At 40.9% G+C, this 12,547-nt stretch overlaps 3 protein-coding genes across 10 annotated transcripts in view; 1 reads left to right on the plus strand and 2 right to left on the minus strand.

The window, feature by feature from the left end:
- The window catches only part of NEK11 (NIMA related kinase 11), an 82,778-nt gene extending 81,031 nt beyond the window's left edge, over positions 1-1,747 (minus strand). The window contains 1 exon segment of the mRNA XM_042044119.1: positions 1,661-1,747. The gene's annotated coding sequence lies outside the window, so the exon portion shown is untranslated.
- A 271-nt stretch (positions 1,748-2,018) lies between these two features.
- On the plus strand, positions 2,019-7,156 carry ASTE1 (asteroid homolog 1). The gene is made up of 4 exons (XM_042044118.1): positions 2,019-3,391; positions 4,990-5,200; positions 6,223-6,418; positions 6,671-7,156. Exons 1-4 carry the CDS (start codon positions 2,078-2,080, stop codon positions 6,963-6,965), a joined length of 2,016 nt encoding a protein of 671 aa, XP_041900052.1. The 5' UTR covers positions 2,019-2,077; the 3' UTR covers positions 6,966-7,156.
- Positions 7,157-11,048: 3,892 nt separating this feature from the next.
- ATP2C1 (ATPase secretory pathway Ca2+ transporting 1) overlaps positions 11,049-12,547 on the minus strand; it is a 62,485-nt gene continuing 60,986 nt past the window's right edge. For all 8 annotated transcript variants that reach the window (XM_042044111.1, XM_042044110.1, XM_042044112.1 and 5 more), the window contains one exon: positions 11,049-11,878. In XM_042044111.1, the coding sequence (XP_041900045.1) occupies positions 11,742-11,878 (137 nt within the window). In that variant the 3' untranslated portion in view covers positions 11,049-11,741. The remainder of the gene's footprint in view (positions 11,879-12,547) is intronic.

Genomic DNA, 12,547 nt, shown 5'->3' on the forward strand with positions numbered 1-12,547 from the left:
AAAGGATCATGCTGAGGTGTGGAGGAGGGGAGGGCAGAAAGATGAACTCCATAAAATATTATATTGCCAATTCTAGAAAGTTTACATAATTTTCATTTACTGTTCTATTCTCCTAATTGCTGTTTTATGCATACCTTCATAAATTCCTTTAGAAAAAACTACACTTAGAAAACCTGCTGAGCTATCTATACCCTTTTTTTCTTTCTGAGGTCACTTAACACAGCTCACATCTTCATACTTACTTGGGCCTAGGAATGTGTGACAATCCTTCACACACAAAACCATGCTTAAGATCAAGAAGCTGAGTTTAATTTCTGTGCTTTATTTCTAATAATGCCTCTCACCTCTTACTCCCTATGCTTCAAATACCCTCTCTATATAATAAGAGTAATAATTATCATGGAACTTAGTGAAATGCTTTAGTATCTACTGCTGAATAGTGATAGAAGGCAGGGGCCAGTGATTGCCATTGTGGCATCACAGGTGCATTTTAATGGCACAGAAGAGGTGGAATGTTGAGCACTGCACCCGAAAGAAATGCCCCATAAGAGCCAATAGGCCTTAAAGACTGATTCAGCCATAAGACTGATGGATTCTTCAAGAAGTATATGAACCTCTCCTACTTCACTCAAACCCTTAGCCCAACCCCCCCGTGTTCCTTTCCTGCCAGTGTCCATCTCCCACTGAGCAAGTATTTCCCAAGCAGCAACATCAATTGTTTCTTTAAAGTTCAGAACAACTAGAGGTAACATAAAGCAGTCAAGTCTCCAGCTCTCTTTTCCCAAAAAAAAAATCTCTGTGTACCCTATCCAGTAACTTTGGTAAAGAGTTTCCTTTGTCCCATCCACCATTCCCAAGTCCCATCCCAGAGCCAGGCAGACTGTTGATGCCAAGCAAACTAATGCAATTACATTGTCTGGATCACTTTTTAAAAAATATTTTCTTCCTTGGCTAGAGTTAGATCTTCCCTTTTGTGTTGCAAACTAAAGGAAAGTTGCTGGTTCATAGTTCCACTTACCCATGCTAAGCACAAACCATCTCAACTCCTTCCCTGGCCTTTCTTAGTTTCTGTAAGATTAACCTTCATGTTTCTTTAGCAACAGCTAACATACTCTGACACTTTCTGCTTCCAAGCTAACCACTTCTTTGCCAATCAAGACCATTTTCCAAATCTTTTATGTTTTCTTTTTATTCCTTAAGAACGTTTGCCACCCTCCACTCACTGCAACACAAATTCCAAAGTCTTTATATTTAAGCTCTAAATAGCCTCAGTATTTACTACCTTGATTTTTTTCCTGCCGATGACTTCACTGGCCTGCTCCTTTAAGTATTTTGAAAATTCAAAAAATGATATTTTCCTTGATTTTTGCCTTCATGAAAAAAAAAATACTAACTTTTTAACACTGTCTCCATTATTATTTTCTGCAACATCTTTATAAACTTACCCAAGGGTAAGTTTATTTCATCATTTCACTTAGCTCAGTTTTTTAGTGCTCCTAGAGCAATGACAGCTAAGATTTCATTATCAGTGTCGGTAGCAAAGGAATTTGAGGATGGTGGTAAAACGGGGTCAAATGTACTCGACTATTATATTTAGTATCTCCCTAACGCACATTCGGGAAGCCGAGATTCCCTTGGATAATCTCAGGGATGTTATTACCTCGTTACAAGACTGTAAGACCCAAAACGCAAGTTAGCACCCGGATACCCTCACAGCAAGGGGCGAGGGCGGGGTCCGCGTTCCTCACCCCTGCGGCACAGGCGGGACTCCCCGGGAGCCGGCAGTGCCCCACGTCCTCGCCGCTTCCTGCCGCTCCAGCGCCCGTCCCGCCGGCGGGGACTGTGGCGCCTCAGGGTCCCGCGTGTCCCCCCGGGACGGCCTGGGGCAGGCCGGGCGCTGGCAGAGCGGGAGCGGCCGCGGGCTCGCAGCGCTCCCGGCACGGACCGCGCTCTTCGCGGCCGCGTCTCCAGGAGACGGCGCGCGCGCGCCGGAGCGCCGGCGGGCGGGAGGAGCGAAGGGAAGCGGATCCGGGAGCGGAGGGCTCCGCGTGTCGCTGCTAGCGCTGCTTCCGGCGCCATGGGCGTCCAGGGGCTGACGGGCTTCGTGGAGGAGCGAGGGGTGTTCTTCACCGAGCTGCGGGTGCGGGACACCAAGCTGGTCATCGACGGCAGCAGCCTCTACCACCGCCTCTGCTTCGCCCCCGACGCCGACTTCCGACGCGGCGGCGACTACGGCGCCTTCGCCGCGGCCGTGCGCGACTTCTTCGGCGCCCTGCAGGCTTGCGCCATCGCGCCCTTCGTGGTGCTGGACGGCGGGCGCGGCGCCGAGGACAGGAAGCTGCCCACGCTGCGGGGCCGCGCTGCCGAGCAGCTGCGGGCGGCCCACGGGCTGTCCCGCGGCGCCGGCGGCTGCCTGGTACCGCTGCTGACCCGCGAGGCCTTCGTGCAAGCGCTGGGCCGGCTCGACGTGCCCTTCGTGCAGTGCTTCGCCGAGGCCGACCGGGAGATCGCCGGGCTGGCCAACCGCTGGGGCTGCCCCGTCCTCTCACTCGACAGCGACTTCTGCGTGTTCGACCTGGAGGGCGGCTACTGCCCGCTGTCCCACTTCCAGTGGCAGAGCGTGCGCGCCTCCGCCGGGCCGCAGGGATGCTACGTGCCCGCGCGCTGCTTCTCCGCGGAGAGGTTCTGCAGGCACTTCGGGCACCTGAGCAAGGGCCTGCTCCCGCTCTTTGCCGTCATGAACGGGAACGACTACATCGGCCTGGAAGCGCTGGAGGCGTTCTTCAGCAAGGTGCGCCTGCCGCGGGGCTGCGCGGCAGGGAAGGGCGGGAAGCACCTCCGCCTCCAGGGACTGCTGAACTGGCTGGCTCAGTTCGCGGAGCCCGCCGAGGCCGTCGACAATGTGCTGAAATACCTTAAGAAACACCAGAGAGAAGAAATACGGGAGCTTCTGTGCACTTCGATGGAAGATTATGCTCCGTCTGACGTGAATCTGGAGGACTTCTTTCGGAATGGGAGCTATGAATGCGAGGCTGCCAGGAAAGCAGACGTACCAGAGTGGGTACTTGATGCTTTTGCAAAAGGTAAGCTGGCCCCATTCATCGTCAACGCCCTGATACTTAGAAGTACCTTCCTCCGCGTTCAGGTGGAGAACATGCAGAGACCCAGTGCTCATAGCACAGCTTTGCCCATCCGACAAGTTATCTATGGACTGCTTCTGAGAGTATCTCACAGTACTGAAGATGCTTCTTCAAGTAAGCAGACCAACGAGCTGCCCATTGTATGTGAATTTGACAGATGCCAAAAGACAGTTAAAAAAACATTTGTTCAAGCAGCAAGCCTACCTCCAGATTTTTGTGATGATCGTTTTCCTTTGGACAAGTTAATGGAGGTAAATGGTTGTCACGACAGATCACAGTTAACAGTGTTTCACGAGTGACACAAAAATAGTTGGGACTCACGTTTGTCAGCTGGCCGCTAAATGTGATGTCTGAACTAAGCCGCCTCAGTAAGTAACTACCTAATACAGAGGTACCTGTGATATTTAAGAAGCTACATCAGGTTGTCTTCGTTTCCTTTCCTTACTGCCCCCCTCCAAGTGTACCAAGACAAATGATATGAGAAGTTGTAGTGTGCATATGCAATACTCCCTGCATTTTCCATTCGAAGCCCTTATTTCATCCTATGTATTTTGTTACACTTATATTTGCATTTTATGGGAAGGAACTCAGTTTCATGTAATTTAGGAAAATCCAGTTTTAACACTACAAAACCTAATTTGTATTTCATCAAGCTGTGGAATGTTTCAGAGCAGTGTTCTGAAACAAAATCTGACCCATGCCTTTTTACTAGAAGTCATTATTTTGCGTGTGAATGTTGCAGCTGCCCATCAGTTTTACCTGTCCCAAGTATGTTCCTGCTAACATGAACCTCTGCTGCTTGCCAGACAGAGCAGAACGGCACCTGAAAAACACAGGAAAGTTGCACTTGGTTAGTTTCAGTCACCATTGTAGCACTTCTATGAAAATTCTAATGATTAAGACTGTAACTCTTACCATAATGGGAAGTTATCTCCCATTCTCGAAGATGCATAACTAAGGTTTTGTATGCAGTAATTTCTGCAACATCTAGAAATACAATCCGTGTCTTTTAATTCTGCATTTTTAAGGCATGTGCTCTATCCATTCTGGCGTTCAGATCGACTGTTACCACATTTCTCTCTGTGGGCAGTGCTGAATGTTTTTTGCTGGTTGCTACTTTGTAAAGGAACCGAATCTATCACTGCTACACCCATTAAATGCTACAGATCGCTATGGGTCCAAAGTACAGGTTACTTTACATAGATTGTTGGTACACGCCTTTTAAACACTATGCAACACTTAAGAGTTTGAGAAATCATGTTTCAGGTTAAGAGACGTTAATGACACCTTACTTCAAGCTTGGTGTGTGTGCTGTTTGTTTAATGAATTTGAGCTTCACTACTACAGCAGTTTTCCTTAGTAAATATATGGGAATTATCAATTGAACAAAAGGTTAGAAGAAGAAACGTTCTGCGTTTAAAGTGCTCTAGGCAAAACTGACTTCAGTTTCTCTTCTGCTATGGGGATGTCTGCCTAAGAGTAGGCAAAACAATCCTAATCAAGGTTTACAAAGCACTCAAATGGCAGCTGAACAGCCTGCTGCAATTCTGCATGCATGAAGTTATGGACAAAGTTTACAACACCACTTTCTGGAAGTTAAATGGCACAGCAAAGAGGGAACATGTGCTAGGAATTAATTACTTTTATCTTTCTACCTGACGTTTAACTGTGTCATTTTTAAAGTTTTAAGTAGTATTTAAAAAAAATTCCTGTTCAGAATATCTATGAAACTTAAATAATTTTTTATCAAAAACCTAAAGTGCTAACTAGTGTAACCAGGAACTTGCCTTTTAGAAATTGCTCACAACAAATCAAGTCTCTTACCTCCAATTTTTAAATTTCTTTTCAGGTGCCCATGTCATGCCGTCAGATGCTTTTGCTGGAGACTCTGGGAGTGAAAATGAGTTTCTTAGAACCTATCCCAAGTCACTTAAAACTCCCTATTGCTGTAACATGTTACTGGATATGTTGTTCAGAACCAAAAGTTAAGCTGAACCAATTAAAGGCTCTCCTTCTAATGATAGTTTCTGGAGAACTGCAGAGGATAACCGATGATCCAGGTATGTCTCCAAGGAATACAGTTTTAGGTATTCAGCGCCTACAAAAATCCAGACCATAATTCATTTTCCAACACTTATGGTGAGTTGTCCAAATTTCGAGAAATTAGGATTGATTTACAGTATATCCTGAGGTGTCATACTCATTGCATTGATATGCACAAAGAAAAAGTGCTAACCATCAATTTAACATTTTATATGGGTAAAACAGTACTTTTCCACCTTTTAAAATATTAATGTGCATTTATAAGTGGTTTCTTTACAAATGAAATATTAATTTAGATATAAAAGTTACAAAAAATAACCTTAACATACTCAAAAAACTAGTATTGGAGCATTCCAGTATTTTTTTCTTATTGAGTTTTTCTAAAATAATTTGTACTTAAAAATGCTGAGTTGCCCAGGCACATTTTTTCTTTCATTTGAAAGTATTAAATAATCACAGAAATTGCTTCAGTAATATTTATACCTGTTAGGGTTATGGACATTTCCTCCAGGAGTCCTTCATTTGATGGCAAAGACAATGCATGCCAGGGTTATACAGTTTCTTCAGGTTCTGGTTTATAGAAACCAGACTGACAAGGTTTCCAAGTAGGTTTTAGTGAGATGGAAAGCTTGTTTGGATTTGATCACACAGAATCAATCAGGTTGGAAAAGACCTCTGAGATCATGAGTCCAACCCATGACTGAACAAAAACCAACTGTGTCAACCAGACCATGGCACTGAGTGCCACACCCAGTCTTTCCTTAAACATCTCCAGGAATGGTGACTCCACCACCTCCTTGGGCAGCCCATTCCAGTGTCTAATCACCCTTTCTGTGAAGGAATTCCTCCTAATGTCCAACCCAGACCTCCTCTGGTGCAACTTAAAGGCCATTTCTCCTTGCCCTATCGATTGTTACCTTGGGAGAAGAGACCACCCCACCTGCCTACACCCTCCTTTCAGGGACTCTATAGATTGCAGGTATCTTTTGTACTGTTCACAGAACATTTATTTCCATGTTATTTTTTATTTATAACCTAGACTCCACAGTTGTACCTGCTGAAGATGACAGTGTTGCATATAACGAATTTCTAAAATGGAAGGAAAAGAAATTGCAAAATAACGACTTTGATTTAGATGCTGCACACAGTTTTTGCCAGTGGCAGTGCTGTCTTCAGATGGGGTTGTATCTCAACCAGCTACTTGGTACTCCTCTCTCTGAGCCAGACCTAAGTAGGTAAGTTTTTTCAGAGATCTGCTTTCCACACATTCCCAAGATGGAATGTGTTAAGATGTTTCATTTTCCCTGTCAAACTCCTTTGGCCAGTGCTACATTAGAACTCCCTTCTTTAAAGAAAAATACTCTTAGCATAGGTGTCCCTTAGGAGTTGACTGTTGGATACTGTATGTTTTTTTCATTAAGCAACATGTCTCTGTGCCTGTCCGGTTGAGGTGCAATTCTAAATGCAGATTCTCTCCTTTTGAGCAGGCTTTACACTGGGACCCTTGTGCACAGATTGTATCAAGAGCTTAAATCAGCACCTCCAGTGGAAAATCTGTTTATTTTATCTCCAAAAATGTCTCAGCTTTATCTGGTTTTGTTAAATACAGTGGAGTCAACTGTATCTCCAGACTTCTTTCAGAAGATGACCAAGACCAGATCAGAGTCCTGCAAAAAGAAGAAAGCATCTAATAAGAAAAAAACAGCCATCCACTGTGCTATGCCAGAAACTCAGCATTTATGCAGTGCTAATAGGTTTGCATCACTGGAAGTGGATGACTGAAAGCATTATTCTTGGAATAACATCTAATGCCATGCTGATGAAAGAAGTATCATTAAAATATGTGACTGTATTGGAATTTGCTCAACTATTTTCACACAAGTTCCTGATTCAATCTTTACCAAAAATCTTGCTTCAGGGGATTTTTTAAATTTACATTTTTGTAACTTATATTTGTATAAAAGAAATGCTGTGCAAAAGTTGTGGTGTTTTGTTTTTCTTTAGAGGTATCAGTCTAATTGAAAATGAGAGCAAAGTTGCTCACCATTATTTTCCCGAACATTCATACTTGATTCTGCCTCATCTCCCTGAACACTTTCCATTTTAAAAAAATCCAATTTTAAAGTTCATGTTTGAGGAAGACAGTGGTCACAGTCTAACAGTTGAGATTAAAATGGAAATTGACAATTTAAAAATACTGTAAAGTCAGTCTTTACTGGTAGAGTACTTGCACTTGCAGGGAGAGGTAGCTTTACTCAGTGACAACTAAGTTGTTCTTGCAGTATTATAGGTTCTGTTGATACTTGGGGAGAATTTCAGATTTTATTTCTCCCCCTTCCCCCTGTGATGTGTTTAAAGAAGGAGTGAGATGTACACACAAAGCTGTCACATGGGAGCAAGTTCCTACAGGTTTGGTAATTTTGAGTAGTTCTCACAGTAATTGTGTACAATCCTCTGCTATTAACAAGCTGTCGTCATTCTTACTATTCTTTCTACAACAGCTATACTAAAAACCAGACCTGTTTTGACTTCTCCTATGTACACTAATTACTTGATAAACCCTTGATATCAATATGGTAATACTGAAAACCAATTTATAATTTTTTTTAAATCCTACATCATCAGTATTTCTCAGTCCTTTGCATTAGCAAACTTTACAGCATAGTCAATTTACATAAATGCTTTTCTTACAAAACTATTGGTTTTCCAGTGTCTCGCCCATGTAAAATATAGTTACATTTGGGCTTTTTCTTCTCAAGAATCCACATACCTTTTCTTGCATTTAGGAAAATCATGATTTCCACCTCTAATCATCGAAGTTTTACCCATAACTTAACCAGAATTCAAGCTTGATTCCTGCATTGTGTGCTCATGTTTTCAGTCCTACTTATGCTCCCTATCACCTCTCTTTCCATGGAAGTAACTCAGCATATCTTGGGATTTAGAGGAAAGATCTCCTATACCATACAGCTGAGTCTTGATACTGCACTAATATAGTCAGTGAGAAAAGAATAGATCTATAAGATGTTACATTAATGAGAACTCTAGTTTTGAGATACTATGCCTGTCGTAGCAAAATTTAACATTTTTTCCAGTACAAAAGCTGCTCCTTACTGAACTACCAGCAGATGGCACATACACCCAACCACAGCACAAGCCAGAACTTCACAACCCATTCCTCAATAGGCTTTACGTATAGCAGCCTACGGCATCACATTTCCATCAGATGACTTTTAAATAAAAGTTGAAAGGGGTTAGATTTAAAGTTACTGATTTTACTAACTAAAACTGAAAGTCTTAATTGTCCAAATCATCCTCTTCTCCATTATGATCCCACATGTTTTATTTTTCCAAGCTTGTAATCCCTAGAGTTTTTAATCATCAGAAATAGTCACATGTAAAGTCAGTCTTAAATATAAAAATACAGGCATGTTTGATTCCACTGTTAGTGCTGGTGAGAAGAGAGCTCTTAATTTACTCTGAATACCATATCAGAAAACTGCTGGAGTTCATAAAAATTCTTGAGACTTGATAAGAAGTGGTATCTTCAATCAGATCATTCAGAAGACTGGAATAAGGTCAAATATTCCACTTCTGGATAAAAACACTGCTATGACCACATGGCATTTTGCGAATACCTTTGGGAACACTGACTCAATTATTAAAAATTACTGTAGTGGAAATGTGTTCCCAATGCAGGACTCAGCCGTTCTTTATTGCTGATGATACGACACACATCTCATTGCAAAACCCAGTCCCGTAGGCTGAAGAAAATAATTACTGATTCTAGAGTTACCATGCAGAATTTAAAGTGTTACAGTTTTCCTTTTTAACTCATTATAGGTCATCCATCTTCTCTGCAGGAAAACTAAAAAATAAAGGACCTTTACTTATTAATACCAAAACATTCTTTATTCCATGTTTCAGTAAAAGCAAGTAAATTCCTTGGTTGTTGCCTATTTCCACCCCATAAGAAATGCCTCTTAATTTTTGTGGAAAGTTCCCACTATTGATTCAACTGCTCTGGAGAAAAATCACTCAAACCTGCTCTAAGGTGGTAATGAATCACAAGAGAAGCCAAAATAATGACAATGGAATTCAGTTCAAGTATTTTTTTATATATAATGACATTGAACTGGATTTTATTACCTTTTAGTATTTCGTCTTCCATTGGAAAACACAGCACCAAAACTTCTGGCATATTTAAAGTGAACTACGTTCCACCGTGCAATATGGCAAAATTGTCCTTAAGAGACTGAAATTTTACTTCTTGTCTAGACTGACATACCTTACTCAGAAAGTGGGACTTGTGCTGGGAAAGGGGCACTTGATAACATTTGTTTAAAGATTTGGCAGTGACACTTCCAAGCTAAAATGACAATTTAGCATTCATCTGTACTTACTTGTACTTACCTAGATTTCTGGGACTCCAAGACCAAGAGCAGAGCACAAAGCAGTCAAATCCCATGGAAGAATATAAACCACAAATTAAGACTTACTACATGAAAGGTAGAGTTGCTGTCCTTTCTCAAAATCAGCGTCTGAGATTCTTCATCAGCATGCACTGTCAGCTTTTACTATCTGTCTTTATTAATGAACACTAAGGATTTTATTAATGAAGTGTTCTGAAATGGTATTGAAATAGTGAACACACTACAATATTGAACAGCTACAGCCCCACTTGCCAAAGACAGTAATTATTCAACAACTGCCAAATCTGTTCAACTTCTGAAAGGCAGAACTGATGTAAGTCAGAAACTTTTACTTCAAGACACGAGAGCATTTCTGTAAGAGGTCATGTTGTTCAGGCCCTCCCAGCTCAGTGGTAACAACCCCAGGAAGAGATGAGGGCCAAGAGCTGCGGGATCTTTGTCTTTTACACAGTCACATCTCCAGCATATTGGTAGTCCAGGTATTATGGGCATACTGAGGGTCAGGCAGAGCAGTGAATGAATAAAGCAGACTCAATGTGCACTCATGCCGTCTGCAGCCCCATTTCCTGGCAAAGCCTAGGAATCCCACAGGCAAAAAGAAGAAAACAATTCAAGTAACATTAGCAGAGAAATTCATACTGCTCTTTTGAGCATGGCATGTGGGGCAAGTCACAATGGCAAGTGCAGAAATATCCCAGTGTCTGTTCATGACAATTCCTCCTCAAATGGCAGGATAACCACCGTGACAGCATGGGCCAGAACCAATGCCACTGCCACACTTTCAGGCAACAGTGAGTAAAGATGCACATGCACATGTTTACAAGTGAAAGAGATACCACCGTGTCTTTGACTCCCCCCAGAGATCTTAAGACATCCTCTTTTCAAAATCCTTTATGTGATAGTTCCCTGCATTTCCTGAAAGGATGATGACACTGATGACACTCTCTTCTCTGATGAGGTGACACTGATGACAACAGGGCAAGACTATTTTGAGGAAAAACACTATTTCCAATTAGTGAATATTAGAGTATTCAGACATTGTAATGTATTTCAAATACTTCTAACATATCAAGACACAAACCTATTATAATGCTTTTCTAACCCCAAAAGTAATTCTGTAGGTTAAAATGTAAAGTTACCCTACCAGTAAAAAGGGGTTTTTAATAAACAGGAAGGAAGGAAGGAAGGAGGAAGGAAAACGAAGCTTCTTTGACAGAGGGATGCTGACGATTATTGCATTAATTTTCTAATTCAGTACACCACAAATAATTTCCGTAACTACTGTCTTATAACCACTCAAATGGTCTAACAGTCATAAGCTAAAGTAAATATGGAACAAGACATGAAACAAAGCCTGTATCTACAATTATATCAAAACAAGCTCGTTCATTTGGTGTCAATGCCAGTTTCTTTTAAAACAGAGACGACACACTTATAAGAAAAGCAAACATTTACTTCAAATTGCAGTATAGGCTTTTCAATCACAGAAAAAGAAAAGAAAAACAGTGATCCGACAGCGGTCACATCCTGTGCAAAAAAAACCAAATTTGGGATACAAAAAAACTGTAGCACAAGGTACTTGAGCCGCTTACACATTGCAGGATAAAGTAAATAAATACAGTAGCTAGAATATGGCACTCTTGTGACAGACTCTAAACCCAGTGGAATGCCTCTGAAATATTTTTATCCTTGTATTAGTAGCAAAGTCCCACCACCATAAAAGTAGAATAGTACAATGCTTTAAATAAAAACAAACTAAAATATTTATATCTAAGAGAAGGATTTTACACAGTTATATCTTTTAAGTGCAGAAAATGGGACTTGGGCTTAGATGTTTCTTTAAATTAACCCCTGGCCCCTCCCCCCCCACAATACCATTCAATCTTAAAAGTAAATTTATGTTTGAGGAAAAATGTTACCAAAGTTGCATAATTTCTTTTGTTACTTCCACAGCTGGAAGTTAAATTCTAAACAGTCTTGAAACATGAAGTTCATCATTAGCCAGTGAAACAAAGGACTTGTCAAAAGCCCTCAGGATTTCTTTATCCTTCAGATATTGTTTTGCTTTCTCCAACATCTTTAGACAGCAATCGCTAAGTTTGCAAACACAAGAATGCAATATGCATCATACATCAAGAAAGGACGAAGCTGATGAAGAAGAACTTCCACGTTTCTGGATCTTTTCCTTGCTTCTTTCAAACTTCTTTATTAGCTCAGTCACTATGCACACAGAAGAAGTGAGTCCCAGAAGAAACAGTAAATCTAGAAGAGATAATTAGCCTTCTTTAAAATTGCTATTTAAGGCTGAGGGGACACTTACAAAAGAACAAGACTCACAAGACTTTCAAATTTTCTCCCAGTCATTGGGAAAGTTCAGAAGAAATGAAGCAAGATTCAGTTTTGTGCAGGATCAGAAGATTAACATGCATAGTTTATGAACAAACCATAAGTACAGGCAAGATATTAAAAGTTTTTAAAGTATTTCATAACTTTATTTTCAGCCACATAATTAACTTAATCCTGAAAAAAGAATATTAATATAATCAGAAATTTTGTGCTACAATAAATACATGTATTTCATTACAATCATTCAACTTCAGAAAACCACAAAAGTAATAAATCTAAGTCTTAATGAGGCCAATAGCATTATGTATCTACAGCTTTTTTAAATCCTCGTGTTTATTTACCCTATGACAATGCATTTACCCTATGACAATGCAATGATATTAAAGGATCAGAATTTCTAAATAAGGTGTTTATATTCAGAGAAAAAACTTACAAAACAGCTAAATTAATACTGCTCAAAAACCTACAAAGTCAATAATTCTCTGCCTGCAACAAAATTCATATTAAAAACCCCCAAATAAATAAGCACCTAAAAGTTTAAGAACACACTGAGCAGTTGTGTACCATATGCATTTAAATCATGGT

Source organism: Corvus kubaryi, unplaced genomic scaffold, assembly GCF_017639235.1.
Source record: "Corvus kubaryi isolate FWS band 111438036 unplaced genomic scaffold, C.kubaryi_AGA036_p1.0 37398, whole genome shotgun sequence".
Classification (NCBI taxonomy): Eukaryota; Metazoa; Chordata; class Aves; order Passeriformes; family Corvidae; genus Corvus; species Corvus kubaryi.

Coding starts and splice junctions, on each gene's coding strand:
- ASTE1 (XM_042044118.1), top strand. CDS start 2,078: ATGGGCGTCCAGGGGCTGACGGGCTTCGTGGAGGAGCGAGGGGTGTTC. Junction 3,392..4,989: donor CTTTGGACAAGTTAATGGAG/GTAAATGGTTGT, acceptor ATTTCTTTTCAG/GTGCCCATGTCATGCCGTCA. Junction 6,419..6,670: donor TCTGAGCCAGACCTAAGTAG/GTAAGTTTTTTC, acceptor CCTTTTGAGCAG/GCTTTACACTGGGACCCTTG.